Source organism: Paramisgurnus dabryanus, chromosome 18, assembly GCF_030506205.2.
Source record: "Paramisgurnus dabryanus chromosome 18, PD_genome_1.1, whole genome shotgun sequence".
Classification (NCBI taxonomy): Eukaryota; Metazoa; Chordata; class Actinopteri; order Cypriniformes; family Cobitidae; genus Paramisgurnus; species Paramisgurnus dabryanus.
The window spans coordinates 13,817,080-13,838,339 of NC_133354.1; the positions used below are offsets into that span (position 1 = coordinate 13,817,080).

General features: G+C 37.8%; 1 protein-coding gene across 4 annotated transcripts in view; it reads left to right on the top strand.

Annotated features, from left to right (window-relative positions):
* The window catches only part of tnksa (tankyrase, TRF1-interacting ankyrin-related ADP-ribose polymerase a), a 119,543-nt gene extending 98,977 nt beyond the window's left edge, over positions 1-20,566 (top strand). For all 4 annotated transcript variants that reach the window (XM_065286772.2, XM_065286773.2, XM_065286774.2 and 1 more), the window contains 11 exons: positions 3,436-3,545; positions 7,083-7,271; positions 11,029-11,266; positions 12,981-13,063; positions 17,343-17,463; positions 17,567-17,664; positions 17,753-17,827; positions 17,909-18,014; positions 18,124-18,310; positions 18,720-18,876; positions 18,989-20,566. In XM_065286772.2, coding sequence (XP_065142844.1) covers positions 3,436-3,545; positions 7,083-7,271; positions 11,029-11,266; positions 12,981-13,063; positions 17,343-17,463; positions 17,567-17,664; positions 17,753-17,827; positions 17,909-18,014; positions 18,124-18,310; positions 18,720-18,876; positions 18,989-19,075 — 1,451 coding nt within the window. In that variant the 3' untranslated portion in view covers positions 19,076-20,566. The remainder of the gene's footprint in view (positions 1-3,435; positions 3,546-7,082; positions 7,272-11,028; positions 11,267-12,980; positions 13,064-17,342; positions 17,464-17,566; positions 17,665-17,752; positions 17,828-17,908; positions 18,015-18,123; positions 18,311-18,719; positions 18,877-18,988) is intronic.
* The last annotated feature ends 694 nt before the right edge of the window (positions 20,567-21,260 follow it).

Below are 21,260 nucleotides of genomic sequence, written 5' to 3' on the forward strand. Positions count from 1 at the left end.
GCACTCGAGCTTTAGCGCGGTAGCGCTCATGGACGTTTTCCGATCGACTCGGGTTATAAACACAACATTAATCAGACTTGGGACCCAAAGTAATTAAACTAGGACCTAACCGGACCCGACAGACCATTTAAAATATAAACCCGGAACCATACGAGTCCCGCGTCCTCAGTGAAGAAAGACCTCTGCTCAAGTTCAGAAACAAGGAAGACACTGCGCTTGCGTCGCGTCCCACCCAATTCATTGAGAAACAGCTGAGCACGCAAACGCACACTGATAGGGAGAGACACGACGTGCTTTCACGCAAAATGAAGCCAACGTGTTGATGGCTCAGAGCACGTTATAAAACGTATTCTTAAGATCCACATTTCTGTTTTAATAAATGCTCATAGTAAATCATAGCATATTGTCTAAAACATTAGGTAGCACATTTGCGACCCATTAAAAATTAGGGTCGCAACGGCAGTTCAAAAGGTCGCATATGCGACCATTTTGGTCGCAGTGTAGCTCCCTGCAATAATAAGTAGGTATGATGACAAAATTTTCAAAAACCCCAAAACTCTAAATTTATCACATGACTAGACAGAGCAGACATTACCATTTGCAAAGAAACAAGGATTGTAAAAATCTGTTGAGTATTGAGAAAGTTATGATATTTTTAATATTAGAAATCAGGGGAAAAAGTTATATATGGATGTCTATGGAATGTGTGTGACCGAAATGCTGCTTATTCACAAGTTTTTGCTTGTAACTCTCTCATTTTATCAGATATTTGCATGAAATTTTAACAGAAGGTAGAATTTTGTTAGTACTTTCAAAATAAATTATAAACATTTACTGTTTTAGTTGGAATGGGCATCAAACTTTAGTTGGAATGTGCATCAGACCCATGGTAACTATGGTTTTTAGAACGATTCCTGCAGTGGACGTTCTGACAGAGCGTTCACTGTAACGTTAGTCTATTAATAGATACGTGACTACCAAATTTCCGCGGTTTATTTAAATACCTTCTCCACCATAGACTCAGACTACAATGTTTCAGGACCAAGATAAAAGATATTTATTTGGGTCCATCTACCTTTCATTAGAGACCAGAGCTTAGTGGAAGCACACCGCCCGGTTGAAACTGACACAAATGTTTAAACAGTTGCTGTGAATCAAAAACACCTCCGAGTTGAAAGTTAAAAATATCAAACGCTTCCGGTGGTCGGACTTGACCTATTTATTGTCGTATTTAGTAAAAACATACTACAACCTTGCGGCGAAAAGTTGATATTGCATGACACACATTTAAAAGTACTGCGTGGGCTGAAACAGATTCTTCGACCCAGAAATTCGACGCGCGTGCCCGCGATGTCAGCATTGCTATAATAAGGAATATAAATTTGTCCAAGACCAATTTTCTCTTCCCCGCAACAATTTTCAATCATTGTTTAAGCCCTTAACTCTTTCCCCGCCATTGACGAGATATCTCGTCAATTAAGAGAAAATGCTTCCCCGCCAATGACGAGATTTTCCGTCTTTCCGCAATACCGCAACTTTTTAAAACCGGAAGTATTGCCCTATGGCAAGCTGCTGCATGTCCGTGTCTGTTTTAAAGATCGCTCTGAATGGGATCTCTATGAAAAGTCCGTCATAAAAATGGAATTATCTCTGCTTTTTGCTCAAAATATGGTGTTTTTGCAAAAAACCTACCCATATTCAAAAGCTGATTGCAAAAGAACCACTAAAGGTAGGATGAAACGGTTTTTTTTTGTTTGAAAGCAGAGGGTCTGTTCTTTCATTTGGTATATTGTATGTTTATATATTTAAAGAAGAACATTTTCTGGAAGGCATTAAACTTTGGTGAAAATCATGAAAAACGCTGGCGCTGGCTGGCAACTTTTTTTAAAAACGCTGGCGGTGAAAGAGTTTAGGAACTAACATTTAAAAAAATTGTTGGAAGGGACATAATTGACTGTGACACTCAAGATGGCTACCAGGTAAGCAGTTCTTATTTTTTCTCTCCAGATAAAAGTTGAAATTTTGTTTGTCATAGTACCTAGACAACTTTTTAGTTCTCATTACCGAAACATGAGATTGTAAATGCATATATTTAATGTAATGTCATGTTGCGGTAATGATCATTTTTGATAATCTTAAAAACATAAATAATTCTATAGGAAATATTTTTTAAATCCTCAAAAAAATAATGGTAATAGTAAGTTCACACCTTATCTTATATGTGCAAAAAAATTGCCTTCAAGGTCTTTTTAAAAATTCTAATGCTGGACACCTTCTAAATCTGGATTTCATGAGAATCACCCATGAGTGTTCTTCTTGAGAAAAGCCAATCCCATAATGCATTGTGACAAGCTATTTAAAACTGCCTATTTTGCTTATAGTGTGTGTGTGTTTAGCAAACTGACTCACTGACTGTTTAGTCACGCCACTGACTCACAGCAGGACACGTACTGCGTGCAGAACAGCACAGCTCAGCAAATGTCATCTAACAGATGGAGTGAGCACTCTGGTCAGTCCACTTATCTTGCTAGGCCAGGCCAGCAGCAGGTGGGTGATGGCCCTAACCATCCGGCAGATATACAGACACTATTACTACAGCTAGCACACTCATACAGTATTTTCACCAGAGCGCAATGAGCCTTGACTAACGTGGTGTTTGTGACCCCCGCCTAGAGAGCACGTTTGCCTGCGGGAAGAATCATAACTGCTGTTTTGCGCGGTTACTGCGAGTTTCAGTTCATTTCCAAAAGGAAAGAGTTGGAGGGTTGAAGGCGGCACTGGATGTGGCTTCGCTTGCCAAACTTGAATGCATCATTCATGCTTCATGCACGATTGCTTGATTGTATTTTTGTGCAGCTGCCATGTGTGTTTGACCAATCAGCAGAGGGGATTTTTGTGTACAACTATTTAAATGTAATTCAGCCTGCCTGTGAAATCCAGGCTAAAGTCTCATAATCTTGAGATTAGAAGCATTGAAGTTCAATCTTTAACATGACCTTAGTCATGATAAAGATATCAAGGTTATATTTTCACACAATGTTCTTAATATTATGTATTATGACTTTATGTAAAAAATGACTTAAGCTTGGTTTGACATGGAGGAAGTAATACTGTTGCCAGATTTCTTTGACTTTGACAAGTATAGGTCATTATTTATGTGTATGCAAGGGTCTTTTTTTAGATGTCTCCTCATTTAACACACCTGATTTAACTGATCAGCTTGTTAGGGAGACATATTTATCATTTATAAGGATGCTGATAAGTTGAATCAGGTTTTTTAAAATAAGGAGCCATCTAAAACTTTTTGGTAGGGGGTCCTCGAGGACCATGATTGGGAGGCACTGGTTTAGAGAATTAAATTTGATGATACCAGATGGTTTGTTGGCAGATGTTGTAGATGTTTATTTACACTTCTCCACATCTGTTTCTCCACAGCTGGCTATAATAATCTGGAGGTGGCGGAGTATTTACTTGAGCATGGCGCAGATGTCAACGCACAGGACAAAGGTGGCCTTATTCCCCTCCACAACGCAGCCTCATATGGGGTGAGTGCAAATTAAACAAAAGAACACATTTCCGTGTGACAAGAAGCATGTACAGATAAGTCAACATATGTTACGCCTCCAGTGTTTCTGGGAACAGTGCACTTGAAACATCAGGCGTGTACAAAATGATGTAAGCACTGAATAATGGTCTTCTTGCAAACCAGACGCAAGGCTTTTTTCCTCACCTGAACTTCTTTGTGTTCAAATAACTTGCATCACTTGTGACTGAGGTGTGTGGTTATATGCAAAGTGGTTGTGGATGTAAGAGAGTAAGTGTTTGTACTGTGTTTTAGAGGTTGTGCCAGCGAGACCTCCGTTTATGCACTTTTAATGCATCACTCGTGATTTTTTTTAGGTGGTTTCAGTTCTACTTTGATTTCCAAATCAGTTTTGAGCAGTTTTGTGGGGTTGCTACTGAGAATAGAAGCATGCTAAAGTAATATAAATAAAACATAGTATAACTTTACCATAATTTATATAAACTTGAGCTCTTTCCCCACCAGCGTTTCTAAAAAAAAGTTGCCAGTCAGCACCAGCATTATTGATCATTTTGACGAAATTTTTATTGTTCCCAGAATATTTTCTTCTGTGAATATGTGAACATGCAGCATATCAAATGAAAATACATAGCCTCTGCTTTAAAAAAAAGGCATTTATTATGTGTATAGGCATGTATTAAAGGTGACATAGAATGATTGAACAGGGTATTTATTCTTGTTCTGTGATGTGACATGTAGACATTTTTTTTTTTTTGGGGTCTGTAATGCCTTAGAAGCTTCCTAAAAACCTCTCTCAGATAGCTCTATTAGGGTGGGGGATTTTAAACAAGTGGTTTTGCACCTATTTGGCTCCCCCTACTGGCTTAACTTGCAATCTCATTACTGATTGGCTGACTTTGCTGCCACTCAAAAAATTTAGCCAATTATTTAAAAGTGGAGGGGCAGTTAGATGCTTGTGATGTCATAAGCATCAGTTTTTCAGATTGGGCTGTTTTCTGGCTGACATTTCTAAAAGAGGAATTTCTATGAGACTGTGATGTTTATCATGTCTAGCACTTTTTGTATGTTTGTGAATGCGGGTAGACTACCATTATTCAACAAAGACAAGGTAAAAATGCTTTTTCATTCTCTGTCCCCTTTAAATACTTGACCTTCAAATCTGCTTTATCCCGGCCTCAGGCCATTCAGAAACATTGCTATATTGGCAGAATTCGTTAAACGCCACATACATTTTTTTGCAACAAAAAGTCCTCAAAGTGCATGGAGGACGAATGTGAAAGACAGTGGATAACATTCAAACTTGGGTGCTATGTGAGTACTTGGACAAGAATTCAACCCGAATATGGCAGCCACATGTATCACAGCGCCCCATAATTACATTCTGACTTTCATTATTTACATATCGTTGCTGTCCTTCCAAAAGCTTGTATGTCCAAGTTCACTCTTTTTCAAGAAACAGAATAAACACTGTATTTTTAATGATTGCACACTGTGTTGTCAAAGTTGACAAGCACTTTTAATTAGTGATGCACCGATGTATCGGCCGCCGATATTTATCGGCCGATTTTTTATGAATTTGAAACCATCGGCATATCGGCAATAGCACGAGAAAGGCCGATACCGATTGTTTATTAATTAACTGCATAAAGAAATCCATTATATGTAAAAAAAATAAGTTAATGTTGTTAATAAAATAAATGCTGAATAGCAAAAACCACCTTTGAAGGTTGTCATGTTGTCGTCTTATATTTGTTTTAGCTTAATTTGTGCCTCTCTTATTATGTTGGTCAGTTGAATGTTAATAAGATCCAATCCGTGTTCAGGTAAAAATAATTTCATGCAGAAATAAACTAGCTAATAGACCAACTGTATAGTATTGTATACAAGTGTTTAATATCGGCATCGGTATCGGCCAGAAGTTGTCTGTTTAAACCGGTATCGGTATCCGACCAAAAAAAAATCCTATCGGTGCATCCCTACTTTTAATACTTTTTATTGATGGAATATTTTAAAAACCCACTGACAAACATAAAGAGTGACCAATAATGAGTTATGACCAAAAAATAAAATTCACAAAATATGGAGATACAAGCGACGATATTTATATATTTGGTTCTAGTTTCATTTTTAGTGATTTTGCAATTGTCCAAAGAAGTAGATTTTTTTTGCGTAAAGTGGTGTTTTTTTTGCCAAAGAAGCTTGCATGCACTTAGAGGGTTTTGCATTCGAAAGACAAATTCAAATTTGTTAAATACCAATGAAGTGACATTTGTGAAAATAAGGTTACTTCAGTTGCTGACCAATGCTACGTACAGTACACACCAAAGCATCCCGTTTTTTGCACTAGATGACTTACATACTTTGTTTCATGCAAATGTTTTGCTTGAGATAAATACTTTTAACTTGCGCTAGACGCGTTTGAGGCTAACAGTGCATTTTTGCAACAATCTCGCAGCCCAATATGGGATAATCACGCTGATACGTAGTACTTCCGCTTTCAGCGATCTTTGTGCATGTCTACTTCCGGTGAATCGGAATGCCAGTTCTGCTGGTCCAGATTGAACAGAAAAGTTGTTGAGAAAGGTGTGTAAAGGAACGATGGTGTACAGATAATTTGTTGCAAAATGTAACGAAAAAAAAAAAGTCAAAAGTATGCACTATAGATTCTACTTAAGTAAAGTAAAAATACGTGGAAAATTTACTTAAATACAGTAACAAAGTATTTGTACTTCGAAGTATTTGTACTTCGTTAACTTACATTCCACCATTGCCTAACGGTACATTAACATGGGGCGAAAGCATTATCGTTTCCCATTCACTTCTAATTAAATGGGAACAGCATGAGTTGCAGCATGCGTTGCAGAACTGAATTGTGGATCCGTCTGTGCCGTGTCAGTGCCGTTGCTTGCGGCAGAAGTTGGACATTTCTCAACTTTTCAAGCAGCAACGCATGCTTCAGCCAATCAGATCGCCTTACATTTACATTACATTCACATTAATTCATTTAGCTGACAGTTTTATCCAAAGCGACTTACAATTGCTGTGTATGTCAGAGGTCGCACGCCTCTGGAGCAACTAGGGGTTAAGTGTCTTGCTCAGGGACACAATGGTGCGTCACAGTGGATTCGAACCCGGGTCTCTCACACAAAAGGCGTGTGTCTTATCCACTGCGCCATCATTTATCCATGTTTGCCCTCTGGAGGTCTGCAGTGATGTGATTAAACCAGAATTGGCCGGAACCCAAACTTGTTTTGTCCTCCTCTCTCCAGCGCAAGCAAGAACGGTTCTCAGATGCCATTAAATTTCTGGCGACATAAACGGGAGACGAGTCTATTAGTTTTGTCCTTCCACTGTTCTTTGACTTAATGATTTTAAACAACAATCAATCATGTGGAGTCTTAAAACTAGCTGAGCGAGGTCCCAAACCAATGCTTTAATAAAACAAAGCTTAGCTACTTTTTAATTAACAGGCTGTAAAGATTGTAGGCTAAATGTTAAAGCAAAAATAATTTGAGGCTTGGGTTTCTTTCTCTCTCAGCATGTAGATATCGCCGCCCTGCTGATCAAGTACAACACATGTGTAAATGCCACAGATAAATGGGCATTCACACCCCTCCATGAGGCTGCGCAGAAGGGCCGCACGCAGCTCTGTGCATTGCTGCTGGCACATGGGGCCGACCCAACCATGAAGAATCAGGAGGGCCAGACGCCGCTGGACTTGGCGACGGTAGGCGTATTTTTATCCTGCTCGAATTCACATAGGGGTGTAAGAGTTACATTTTTAACCATTCTTTGTATCATGGATTCAGTAGGAAGTGTTTTACCTGAATAGATCCCTTTTAAACCATACATTTGCAAGTGTTAACCCATACACTGCAAAAAATGATTTTCAAGAAAAAAAATTCTTAGTATTTTTGTCTTGTTTTCAGTAAAATATCTAAACATTCTTAAATTAAGATGCTTTTTCTTGATGAGAAAAATGACCCAAGAAAATAAGTCTTGTTTTTTGACCAAAAATATCAAATTTAAGTGATTTTGTGCATAAAACAAGCAAAAAATTTGCCAATGGGGTAAGTAAAAAAATCTTGAAAATTTTTCTTAAACACTAAATTCAAGAAAAATGTGCTTACCCCATTGGCAGATTTTTTTGCTTGGTACAAAATCACTTAAATTTTATATTTTGGTCTAAAAACTAGACTTATTTTCTTGGGTCGTTTTGATCATCAAAAAAAGCATCTTAATTTAAGAATTTCTAGATATTTATTGCTGAAAACAAGACACAAAATGCTAAGAATTGTTTTTCTTGAAAATAATTTTTTGCAGTGTATGTGGTGTTAGAAAAATGCATGTCTTAGTTTTTGTTTTGATTTTAAGCATTAATCTTAAAATAAGTACTTTACTTGAGAAGCAAAATGACCCAAGAATAAGTGTTGTTTTCTGAAAAATTAAAGAAAATCAAGTGAATTTATGCTTTAAAAAAGTAAAAATATCTGCCAGCGGGATAAGAACATTTTACTTGAATTGACTTGAAATTTATTTAATAAAGTTGAAACTTTAATCAAGTTTAATTATCTTTTTCCACTGGCAGATATTTTTATATGTTCTAAGGATAAACTTATTTGATTTTCATAATCATGTTAAAACGTTAAGATCTTTGGGTTCACTTGGGTCATTTTTCTTCTCAAATAATTATATCTTAATTTAAGAACTGTTTAATCTATACACAAGTTAATCTATACAAGTTGATAAACACAAATTTTGGGTAATAAGACAAATCTGCCAAGTAAGGGGCGGATCACACAGGACATGTTTATGGCAGTGCCAGGCACCACTTTTTTATAGTTTTCCATGGGCAGTGAGTGTTATGCCTGCTGTTTTTCCGCGCCGAACACCTCGCATTTTGTCCGCTTTCCGTGCATGCGTTTTTGTAAAATTGCTCTGGGCGTATAGCCCACAACGTTATTCACATTTGTTTCGTTGTCCAGCGGAGAGGCGGGCCTTTTTCGTTGTGGTGACAGAAGTTTACAGTTGCTTGGAACAACCGGAGACTGCACTGTTTATGCACCTCTTATTTCATTTCATTTCATTTATTTATAAAGCACAAATAAACACAACAAAAAGTTGACCACTGTGCTATACAGAGCAAATAATAAAATAGACTAAAATACAATAGAAATCAGAACAGAAATAATATAAGAGACATCACCAAAATTTAGAAAATGCAAGACTAAAGAGATAAGACTGTAACTTTGATTTAAAATCATAAACAGACAATGCAAATCTTACAGATAAAGGAAGACTGTTCCATAACTTAGGCCCGGCCACTGCAAACGCACGGTCAACTCTCAACTCTTAAAGGGATAGTTCACCCAAAAATGAAAATAATGTCATTAATTACTCACCCTCATGTCGTTCCAAACTTGTACGACCTCCGTACATCTTCGGAGCTCCGTACAAGCTCGGGACAGCTCCGTACTGCTGGAAAGTACCAGATTACACGTCAGCCGCATCGTACGTCATCCACGTCACTGCAGTCACGTGACTTTAGTCTCGCACATGCGCTTCACAACAGATCCAGAAGAGAAGACAATGTTGAATAAAGTCGTTTTTTTACCAAAATTTATTTATAGTGTCATTTAATTCATCGATTTAAATAGATTTGTTGGCTGTCAATAGTTTATCGTTCATCAGGAAAAAACGCTTAAAGTGGTTCCAACGATATCGTTCATTGTATCTTTATCGTTAAAGTTGTGATGTGAACTCCGCTCTTCTCTTTAACAATTTCCCCACCAGCGTTTCTAAAGAAAAGTTGCAAGCCAGCATTTTTTATGATTTTCACAAAAGTTTAATGCCTTTCAGAAAATGTAATTCTTTATATAAACAGCACACAATATATCAAATGAAAGAATAGATCATCTACTTTTAAACTAAAAAAAGTTTCATTTTACCATTACTGTTCTCTTTTTATCACCTACTGTATCAAAAATATGGGTAGGTTTCTTCAAAAAGAAAAATTTTTGAGCAAAAAGCTGAGATAATTGTATTTTTTTATGAAGAAATTTTGATCAGATTCAAAGCGATGATCAAAACGTACACAGAGTTTAAATCTTTTGCCCTAAGGGAATACTTTGGATTTTATAAGTTGGCTAAGAGCGCCACCTGGTAAATAATAGCAGAAAAACGGATTGCCAGAAAAACTAATCATTGGCAGGGAAGCGTTTTCTGTTCATTGAAAGTTAACTCGTCAACGGCGGAAAAAGAGTTACTATAAAACTTTATTTTCGATCAAGGTCAGAGCAAGCAGCCTCTTTTTAAAGCGCTCAAGTTTTTATATTTGATTGACAGGACAGCTGCCTCTGCGGTTGTCAAACAATATAAAAAAGCAACACACTGCTTTTTTCTGAAGTTACTTAAATAAAGGCAGTGCTGTCCGCCTCTCATATTCAAGCTTTCTAACACGTTTGATATGATTGTCTGCTTAGTCATTCATTTTTTGCTCTGTAGTGATACAGATTAGCATGTGTATTTGATGAGCTTAGATGAAAAGCAACTTAACTCCATCTCTGTCAAAAATGAGATACATGAATGAAAATGACCGAATGGTCATCTTGGCACGTATTATACGTTCATCAATACTTCTGCTCCAAATCCGCTTAACCCCGGCCTCAGGCCATTCAGAAATAGCAGTTTGTTGGCTGAATCCGTTAAACGCCCCAACATTTTTGTTTCAGCAAAGTGTTAACTAAATGACTTCAGACATCAAATGAATCACATTTGAAATTAGACCAGTTTGAGTCTTGTTTCAGATCTACCTTCCTATAAAGACTGTATACGCTACAGGACTGTTTACTCTCGCTCCACTGGCTTTGGTTTAAGGTCTTGTATGGTTCAGGTGCCATACACCATCTTGAGAAATTGCAACATTTATCTTGTAAACACATAAGCTGAGCTGTTTAAGACCACGTCCCCAGTTTTTCAGCTCAGGCAAAGCAAACGGTAAATCTACTGTAACCTTTAGTAATTGGGCTCCTGTGGCCGAGCACGTACCAGTTGCTAATGACACAGCTGTTCTCCGCTTTTATTGTCCATTTCTAGGCTAAGAAGCCAAACTAATGCCATCTAGAAGCGCCACGGGATTAATCCCTTTGCCCGAGAAATAATCTGTTACTCTGCCTGTGAAAACCCAGCTAAAATCATTTAATGTGATTACAGTTTTCTAAATCAAACATCGCACATAATGTAAAGAACTTTTGTGAAAATATAACTTTGATGTCTTTAATACTGACTGAGTAAGTATTGAAATCAAACTTTAATGCTCCTAATCTCATAAACAGATTATAAGACTTTTACCTGAATTTCACAGACACGGACACAATTAACTGATATTATAATCAATCTTAAATGTAAAGAGATGCATTTAAAAATGATCAGACAGATTCCTCATAGAAATGCTTTGGTAATTTTCTCTTGATTCACATTTCCAGGCTGATGATATCCGGGCGCTGCTTATTGACGCCATGCCACCCGAAGCCCTGCCCAGCTGTTTTAAGCCCCAGGCTACAGTTGTCAGTGCCTCTGTTATATCTCCAGCCTCTACGCCCTCCTGCCTGTCTGCTGCCAGTAGTATAGACAATCTGGCCGGGCCCCTGGCAGAACTGGCTGTACCTGGGGCTTCAGGCCCTGCTGATGGGGCCACTGGATCAGATAGGAAAGAGGGAGAAAGTAAGTAGACCCAAAACCTTTATTTAGTAGAGATTCATTATTCATCTTATCGACAAGGTTTGTGTTATTCACATGACATGTACACTCACCTAAAGGATTATTAGGAACACCTCTTCAATTTTCTATTAATGCAATTATCTAATCAACCAATCACATGGCAGTTGCTTCAATGCATTTAGGGGTGTGGTCCTGGTCAAGACAATCTTCTGAACTCCAAACTGAATGTCAGAATGGGAAAGAAAGATTATTTAAGAAATTTTGAGCATGGCATGGTTGTTAGTGCCAGACGGGCCGGTCTGAGTATTTCACAATCTGCTCTGTTACTGGGATTTTCACACACAAGCATTTCTAGGGTTTACAAAGAAGGGTGTGAAAGGGGAAAAACATCTTATATGCGGCAGTCCTGTGGGCGAAAATGCCTTGTTGATGCTAGAGGTCAGAGGAGAATGGGCCGACTAATTCAAGCTGATAGAAGAGCAACTTTGACTGAAATAACCACTCGTTACAACCGAGGTATGCAGCAAAGCATTTGTGAAGCCACAACACACACAACCTTGAGGCGGATGGGCTACAACAGCAGAAGACCCCACCGGGTACCACTCATCTCCACTACAAATAGGAAAAAGAGGCTACAATTTGCACAAGCTCACCAAAATTGGACAGTTGACGACTGGAAAAATGTTGCCTGGTCTGATGAGTCTCGATTTCTGTTGAGACATTCAGATGGTAGAGTCAGAATTTGGCATAAACAGAATGAGAACATGGATCCATCATGCATTGTTACCACTGTGCAGGCTGCTGCTGGTGGTGTAATGGTGTGGGGGATGTTTTCTTGGCACACTTTAGGTGTCAATTGGGCATCGTTTAAATGCCACGGCCTGCCTGAGGAATGTTTCTGACCATCTCCATCCCTTTATGACCACCATTTACCTATCCTCTGATGGCTACTTCCAGCAGGATAATGCACAATGTCACACAAGCTCGAATCATTTCAGATTGGTTTCTTGAACATGACAATGAGTTCACTGTACTAAAATGGCCCCCACAGTCACCAGATCTCAACCCAATAGAGCATCTTTGGAATGTGGTGAAACTGGAATGCTTGAGAATGCTTTCAGCACCTTGTTGAATCAATGCCACGTAGAATTAAGGGCAGTTCTGATGGCGAAAGGGGGTCAAAGACAGTATTAGTATGGTGTTCCTAATAATCCTTTAGGTGAGCGTATATCCCATAGTACAAATTGGTTGGTAAAAGACATTGATAAATCAGTTGCCATTCAAATATCACGCCTCTAGGAATTCAGTTTAAAAGCCTCACTTCTGGTGTTTATTACATGTAGAAATGTAACCCAACCAAGAAGAGAAGCTTCTCCATAAAAATTGAAAATCTGATCTTTCCAGTTATTAGCTTGTAACTTGTAAAACATACACCTTGACTCTGCTTCGAAAACTTGTGTACAGAAGTTGAAACTTGACTTGAAATTTGATTGTAGCCACCATTCACTTATATCACATATTGATAATTTCAAGTTTTGGGTAGGTATGCTCGGTCTTCAGTCATACGTTTGTTTCGTAAATAAGGTCCCTTGTTCCTTTTCAAGAAAATACAGTTATTGTATAAAATTGTAAAATGATTTAACTCTGTAAAAGCTGTACAAACAATGTGATGATTAAGTTGTTTGTGGTTTCATGTGAATGTTTTGTTTCTCTCTAGTTGCAATTCTGGATATGAACATCAGTCAGTTTCTGAAGAGCTTGTGTTTGGAGCATTTGCGGGATATATTCGAGAGAGAAATGGTAAGGTGTCTCACTTTCAAACACAAAGTTCTCCTTTTCACAACAACAATGCGATTGTTTTCTGGCAGAGCTCCTTTCCTTCAAAGTTATGGAAATGCGATGACATGTACAGCCTTAAAATGATTTCCCTTCATTATATTCTGTCAGCACCACCGATTTATCGTTTCCTTTCAACCCCTTCCTCGGCCGAACCCTATGAGATTACTGCCCCCACACAGTTTTTAGGTGATGGGGTTGACCTTTATGTCCCTTCTTTTGATTAATGCAGTCCTGGCACTCTCTTTCTCACATTGAGCTCAAGGCTCTGTTGTTCCTCCGGCCCCTCCGCCGCTTCGCTCCGACTCGATGATGCCGTGCCGTGGGACGCGATCGGCACGCTGTGCCAGACCCGCCGCTCATTTGCACATAGATGAACAGAAATGGTCTCAGCGGCTACCAGCTGGGAAGAGCGCTGGATGTAAAGGACTAAAAATCAGCTCTGATTGTGGCTGTAGCGAGACGCAGCGGACTGACTCGCTCGCCCATTTACTCTGTCTGCCTCTTATTCTGGCTCGGCGTGCCTGAGGGAGACAAAGCGTGAGGAGGTAACAGTAAAATGTCATTTTTAAGAGTCGGAGTGGAAATTGGATTGACGATGCGCTGTCGTCATTAGACACGTCTGATTTAAGCTCGGGCATTGTTCAGAGACGTTGACTCAGTTTTAGTGTCGTCAATGGTGTGACACATATTTGCGTTTTTGGTGCTACGTGCACTGCATTTCCACTTGCCTTTGTATTTTGTATCAATGCGCCACAAATGTACTATAGGTCTACTCTAGCACAGAGAAAAAAAGCATAAAAAACACGCATAATAAAATGCAATTAACAGTATATTGACTCGACTGACTGTTTTGATGAATGTGTTTTTATTGTACGTGTCCCTGTTAAGTTTAAAATCTTTCCCACTGTAGTGAGCTAATCCTCATGGCCATAATGATCGGTCCTGTGGGCCTATTGATTGGAGAATACGGTGTTTGATGAAATAGTAAAAAAGTAGAGTTGGGCTTAATAACCTTTGACAGAGCTATCATTGAGGTGATGGATCGCCAATAAGTGGGCCATTGAAAATGTGTGAGAGTTAAGATTAGGCTGACACAGGGTGATGCACATGAGTCCACATTTACTTGGTGTTTCCAAGGAGAGCGAAAACACAATGATCTGTATAGAAATCTAACTAAAGTGTTAAATACTAATAAAAATTGTACCGTATGATGGTTTTAAAGCTCACATAGCTGTTTCTGCTCATCTCATGTTAATCTTGAGTAGGGGAGAGTGGGCCACAACCTAACACTTTTTGGTTTTGGCTCAATCATTCAAAAAATATTTGAGTTTGAGTTATTATATTTTTACACAAGCAACACACACATCTCTGCTACAAATGAACATTTGAAGTTTGTTTCTAGTACTTACCATTCTTGGACAATTACACCAAACGTGACAGAAGTGCAAACGTTACAACTTACCCCATAGGTGGGGTTAATTGTAACAGGCAGGGGGTTAGTTGTAACACTTGCTAAAAATTAAGTTTGCAGGCAAATATTTCAATACTATTTTGTCTATATACTTGAAGTGGATATTGTTAATAATAGACAGGTATCCACACTGTATTCATTCATCCAGCCCTTTTCTAACAATAGTTCAATTATAAATGGATACAAATGTCTAAATATGTGAGAAAAAGCAGCACAATTATGACAAAACATTTTTTTTTATATGTGACCCAGTCTATAATAATAATCAAATTCTGAGATAATGAGCACCAAAGTCTGATTTTAGCCATTAATTTCATTATGATTTCAATTTTTGACGTGACTTTATTCAATCAATAATAAAGATATGAACAAAAATAAATTTGACACAAATTTTTGAGAAGACAGGCACATTTATTTTGTGGCAGCCAGCAATCATTCGTCTGTAGCCTATTTAAATACAACAGCAAGAATTACGCTAACGTTAGCGGTTTTCATATCGTACGTGCTGAGGGGTTAGTTGTAACACAGTGTTACAATTAACCCTGCTGGGTCAAAATATTTTCAAGCCCACCAAAAAAGAAGCTAAGAGCTGCAGACATATTTCAAATCGATGCTATGTTTTAGTCAACAAGACACTGATTAATATGACATAGCATTGGATTTGGTTTCTTACACACCCAACTTAGAAACCGAAAAAAAAACATATAATAAAATAATTACTTACATGCCACCAAAACACTCGTTCATCAATAACTCTCTGAAAAACATTAAACATTTCCAATAATTTGCGAGAGATCGTCTTTTGGCAGCGTGTAAAAATACCAGAAAAACAAAACGCTCAACCTTGTGCAACAATGTAAACAGTCCCCGTTACAACTAACCCTGCATTAGTTTTTGCCCCGCGCACCTCTGCCTATGAGTACCTGTTTAACATCCATATATCCAAAGAGTCTTTAGTTTTATCAGATTTATAAAAGACAGATTAACTTTACAGAACTTTACAGAATAACATTGTAATTTCTACGGATTTTTTTTACAGTGCATCTAAGACATTTTCTAAAATAACTGAAACTGTGTTCATCTGAAAAACAGCTGGGAGTGAGTAAATCATTGGTTTAATATGATTTTTGGCCAAACTATCCCTTTGAACGGTGTTAATAAGTCAGAATGCATGAAATCAGGAATCAGAATGGATGAAATCAATTTAGACCCCCCTTAATGCTGAACTTATTTGGTTATGTTGGTTATAGTTATGGCACTATGTTGGTTTCCCAACATAAAATTTGGTTCCTGAAGCAAAACCAGTCAGGAATCCACTGCTGTGATCCACACACCGGTCCATACGGCTCTGTGCCTGCCAGTCTAGCATCAGCACACCGCCATCTGCGTGTTTGCTTTTGTGTGCATGTTTTGTGTAGGAGGCACATTCAGATAGGCAAAGCAATAATGATCCTGTGTGCTTATGAGTCACACACGATAATATCCATCCAAACCTCCTGCCGTTTCCTAAGTTTATCTTCTCAGTAGGAGGAAGTTCCACATAACAACAAGCTGAGAAAATAAAATTGCGCTGCTGGCTGCTTACAAAGCAGAACCGATCCTGAATCAGCCTCGAAATGAATCACTTTTCATGTCATTTTCATTAGAACCTCCACAGTGCCCATGCAGATTCTGGCTAGAAGGGATACAGCTACACTCCAAAAAAGTGACTTTCTTACTTAGTATTTTTGTCTTGTTTTCAGTAGAAATATCCCAAAATTCTTAAATTTAAGATGCTTTTTCTTGATGAGCAAAATGACTTAAGACAATAAGTCTAGTTTATAGACAAAAAGTATACAATTGAAGTAAATGTAAACTTAAAACAAGCAAAAATATCTGCCAATGGGGTGAGAAAAAAATCTAAAAATAAGTTTTCTTTTTTGTTAAACACTTAATTTAAGCAAAGTTTTCTCACCCCATTAGCAGATATTTTTGCTTGTTTTAATCACAAATTCACTTAAATTATATAGTTTTTGTCTGAAAACTAAACTTATTTTCTTAGGTAATTTTGCTCATCAAGAAAATGCCAATTTTAGATGTTTCTACTGAAAACAAGACAAAAATACTTAGAATTTTCAAGAAAAATTTTACTTGGTATTTTTGTCTTGTTTTCAGTAAAAATATCTAAACAAATTTTAAATTAAGATGTATTTTCTTGATGAGCAAAACGATCCAAGAAAATAAGTCTAGTTCTTAGACCAAAAATATAAAATTTAAGTGATTTTTTGCATAAAACAAGCAAAAAAATCTCTGAATTTTTCTTGAATTTAGTGTTTAAGAAAAATGTTCAAGATTTTTTTTGCTTACCCCATTGGCAGATTTTTTTGCTTGTTCTATGCACAAATCACTTAAATTTGATATTTTTGTTTAAAAAAAAATTCTTGGGTAGTTTTGCTCATCAAGAAAAAGCATCTTAATTTTTTTATTTTTTTTTAGATATTTTTATTGAAAACAAGACAAAAATACCAAGTAAAATTTTTCTTGAGAGTCAGTTCTTTAGTGTACGGCCCTAAATCCCATGAAATGTTGATGTTAGGGGGTAGTATTTGAATGAAAACAGCGATCAAACCGGAGATTTCACAAGATTTTGGCCAAAGCTGTATCCCTTCTAGCCACAACTGTCCATGCGGTCTTGTCGGACTTGTGCTCTATTGGTTGTAATCAGACATCTGTGATCAGTCATATCATATGGCTTCCATTAATTTGATTGGTGTCCACCTGTTGTATTAGATTACCCTGGATGTGCTGGCTGATATGGGGCACGAGGAACTCAAGGAGATTGGGATCAACGCATACGGGCACAGGCACAAACTTATCAAAGGCATTGAGAGGCTGCTGGGCGGTCAACAAGGTCAGTTCAAGAGTGTCCAACCAAACATTATCTGTTATGGTTAAACACACACCAGCACATTAAAGTAATTTGCAGTTTCATTTATTTATTTGATTTCCTACAGGTGCCAACCCATACTTGACATTCCACTGTGCGAGTCAGGGCACGGTGCTGATCGACCTGGCCCCCGATGATAAAGAGTTTCAGTCGGTAGAAGAAGAGGTGAGTGGATGGTGATTGGTCGGCACAGAGTTTATGAAGTAAGAATGCCACTTTTGTACCAGGAACAAGCAACTTTTTTGTTTTCCAGATGCAAAGCACTGTCAGAGAGCACAGGGATGGTGGTAATGCAGGAGGGGTTTTCAGTAGGTACAACATCCTTAAGGTGAGGATATTTTGCATAATCCCATCTGTTTTACATTTGAAGGAATTGTTCACTAAAGTTTTAATCCTTGTCACTGGGTAGATTCAAAAGGTGGTGAACAAGAAGCTGAGGGAAAGATACACGCACAGGCAGAAAGAGATCGCAGACGAGAATCACAACCATCACAATGAGCGCATGCTCTTTCATGGTACCACTCCTGCACCGGACCCTAATTTAAGATTAATGATCTGTATTCATAAAAGTGATTCAGACTAATTTAAAATCTACGTTACTTTCCATTTTACCTTATCTTACAGGGTCGCCATTCATCAATGCCATCATTCATAAAGGCTTTGATGAGAGGCATGCTTATATAGGGGGGATGTTTGGAGCTGGGATCTACTTTGCAGAGAACTCTTCAAAAAGCAATCAGTATGTCTATGGCATCGGCGGAGGGACAGGGTGCCCGACACATAAAGACCGGTCCTGTTATATCTGTCACAGGTAGATTTCATATCAGATTTTACTCTAAATCAATTGTGTATGATGCTGTCTTTGACTTGCACTGACACCTAGTGGCAAGAATGCAACATCACACATACCATTGCAAATGTTTTTTTTTTGTTTAATAACTCATGATTAATTTATGACTAGCATAAATTACTGTTAGACCTCAGTGAGGGGGCCAACGATATAACCATAGTCTTTTTATTATGCGAGCCTTGATCCTAAATTATTTAATTTTTATAAAGAGGCAAAATTACAGCATACACTGTTCAGCACTACTACATCATACTTTACTATACTATAAACTGCAATAATCCCTTATTATTATAGTTATATTAGTACTTACCCTAGATGACCAGCTGATGGCGCTGTGTGTCTTATAAAGTGCTTTGTGCTGTTTTTGCAGGCAGATGTTGTTCTGTCGGGTGACTCTGGGAAAATCCTTCTTGCAGTTCAGTGCCATGAAAATGGCCCACGCCCCTCCAGGACACCATTCTGTCATCGGTCGACCCAGTGTCAATGGCTTAGCCTATGCTGAATATGTCATTTACAGAGGGGAACAGGTGAGACACATTGTATTTAACAACTGTGGTTATTGGTACTTTTTATTATTATATATTGACAACCCTTATTGTAAGGTAGTATATATTTGGTTAACCCTTTGTGTTGTTGCAGGCCTACCCAGAGTACCTCATCACATACCAGATCATCAAACCAGAGAGCACACCTCCATCTCCAGCAGCAGAGCCACAGAAATCCTAATTTTCACAGATCAGCAGGGCCATGGCCCCATCAAACAACTCGGACTGTACCCAAACATTTCATACCCGTGCACACTCTTGATTTTCACACATACCTCCTCACTTCGTTTGCCCCGTCGCTATTCACTTACCCACAATCCATTTTTATTTTGCTTTTTTTTTCAATTTCTGTCCCCAAGAGTGTTTACAAGAAGAGTTGCCTTGGCCGACCGTGTTTTGACTCTTTGTCGTCCACTTTAAGTCAAAGGTCAGAATATTGGTCACACACTGTTTCAGGGCTAATAGGAAGATAAATGAAATTTCCCGCTGCAAGCTCCAGACAACAAGTGACCTCCTTTTCATCATAATACTCAATTTAACAGGCATTAAACTTTCTTTTCCATATAGTTTTATTGTGACTTAGTTTTATTATTTTTCTCTATTCAATTTACACTAAGAAAATGGACCATGTCTCTGTTAAACTTCAAAGGGAGCTGATTACTTAGTCACCCTGCCCCCATTTTCCCTCATTGAAGTTCATTGAAGACACTGAAGCTCATTGTGTTGTGGTTTTAGTGTCTCTTCATGCATTCTTATAATAAAAGCCTTAGAGGGTTTTTAAAAGCAAATGAATGTTGATACGGAAACCAGAAAATATTTTATGCTTTGTTTTACTTGGTACTCATTTACATTTCTTTGCACAGGATTACCATTCATTATGTTTCATTCCATTGCCATAGCCCAATCACAAAAGGCATCTTTTTAAAAAATTTGCACTTTTAAGCAGGACTTAAGTTATTCAGAATAATTTTTAAATGACATAGGGGAAAAAATGTCCAGTAATGTACAGCTTGTGTAATGGACAATGCCTTTGTATAGCTTTTATTGTTGTTTACTGAAGCAGAATGGGTTTAATAAGTACTGTAAAGGACGCGGAAATGATTTCTTTCAGATTTTTCCTTTTATATTTTCAGATAATCGTTGAGCTCCGCTTTGGTCTCACTACGTTTTAGATCACAACCACAGGAATTCTTTGTTCATTCCAATACGGTTTCTCCGGTGTCGGAGAAACGCCTCTTTTTCGGAGGATCCCGGGAACGTTTTTCCTGTTACACACTACTGATATATCAGCAGCTTAGCTGACATATTCGCATTCATGTTACAAATGAAGGACATGTTTTTGGACGTGGCTCTACCTCTGGAAGTCTCTGTTCTCGAGGAGTTCATTAGACTCCTGGGTGGTTTGTTGGACATTGCTCAGGTTGGTTTATGGTTCTGTATGTACTAAGGATGATCTGTGTTCATACCAGAGTGAGACATTTTTCTCCTCTTAGTAGTATGAGCAAAGACCTCCACTGCTCAAGCCAACACACAGGAGCGAAACACAAGTTTTCTGAGCTGTATTTAAACTTGAACTTGATCAAGAAACGGCTTTAACAAGAGATCTGTGGATTAACCAAACACACTGCAATCATGTAAAACAGTCTTAATAAAGTAAATGTCATAAAACCAATTTACTGTCTGCTGTTTCATATTTTTTAAATATTTTATATTTCTGTTTTACCTTAGAATTGTGACCCAATTTGCACAGGTCTATATGTAGCCATAGCCAACACAATACATTGTATGGGTCAAAATTATAATTTTTTCTCTTATGCCAAAAATCATTAAGATATTTTGTATATTTAGTAAATTCTCTACTGTAAATATATTAAAATGTTATCTTTGTGAGTGGATGCAGTGCTAAGACCCTACCTTTAACGACTTTTGCACCCTCATATTCAAGATGTTTAATAAATATGACAATAACAAACCATACGTCAATGGATAGCTTATATAATTTAAATTTGAAAAAAATAGACTGGTTGTGTAGTCCAGAATCACGACTTAGTTTTAACCTCAGATTAAGTGGTTTTACAAAAATCACACTGCTGTTTGTACACAATGATGACGTGGCAACGTATGCGCGCGCATTTTGGCAACGGAAGTATGGCAGGAATCAGCAGTGAAGTAACACAGAGTAAGTTATTTTATTAAGTTGACTTTATAAACTTTTTCAACAAAGCTACCAGATATAAAGTGGCCAGATACATATATACGTATATTAGTGCAACAACCAGACGTTTTAATGTTGGGGAACCGTTTCGATAAACTCTCTGAGGTGCTAATACGTTAGAACCACTGGGGAACAACACCACTTCTGTTGC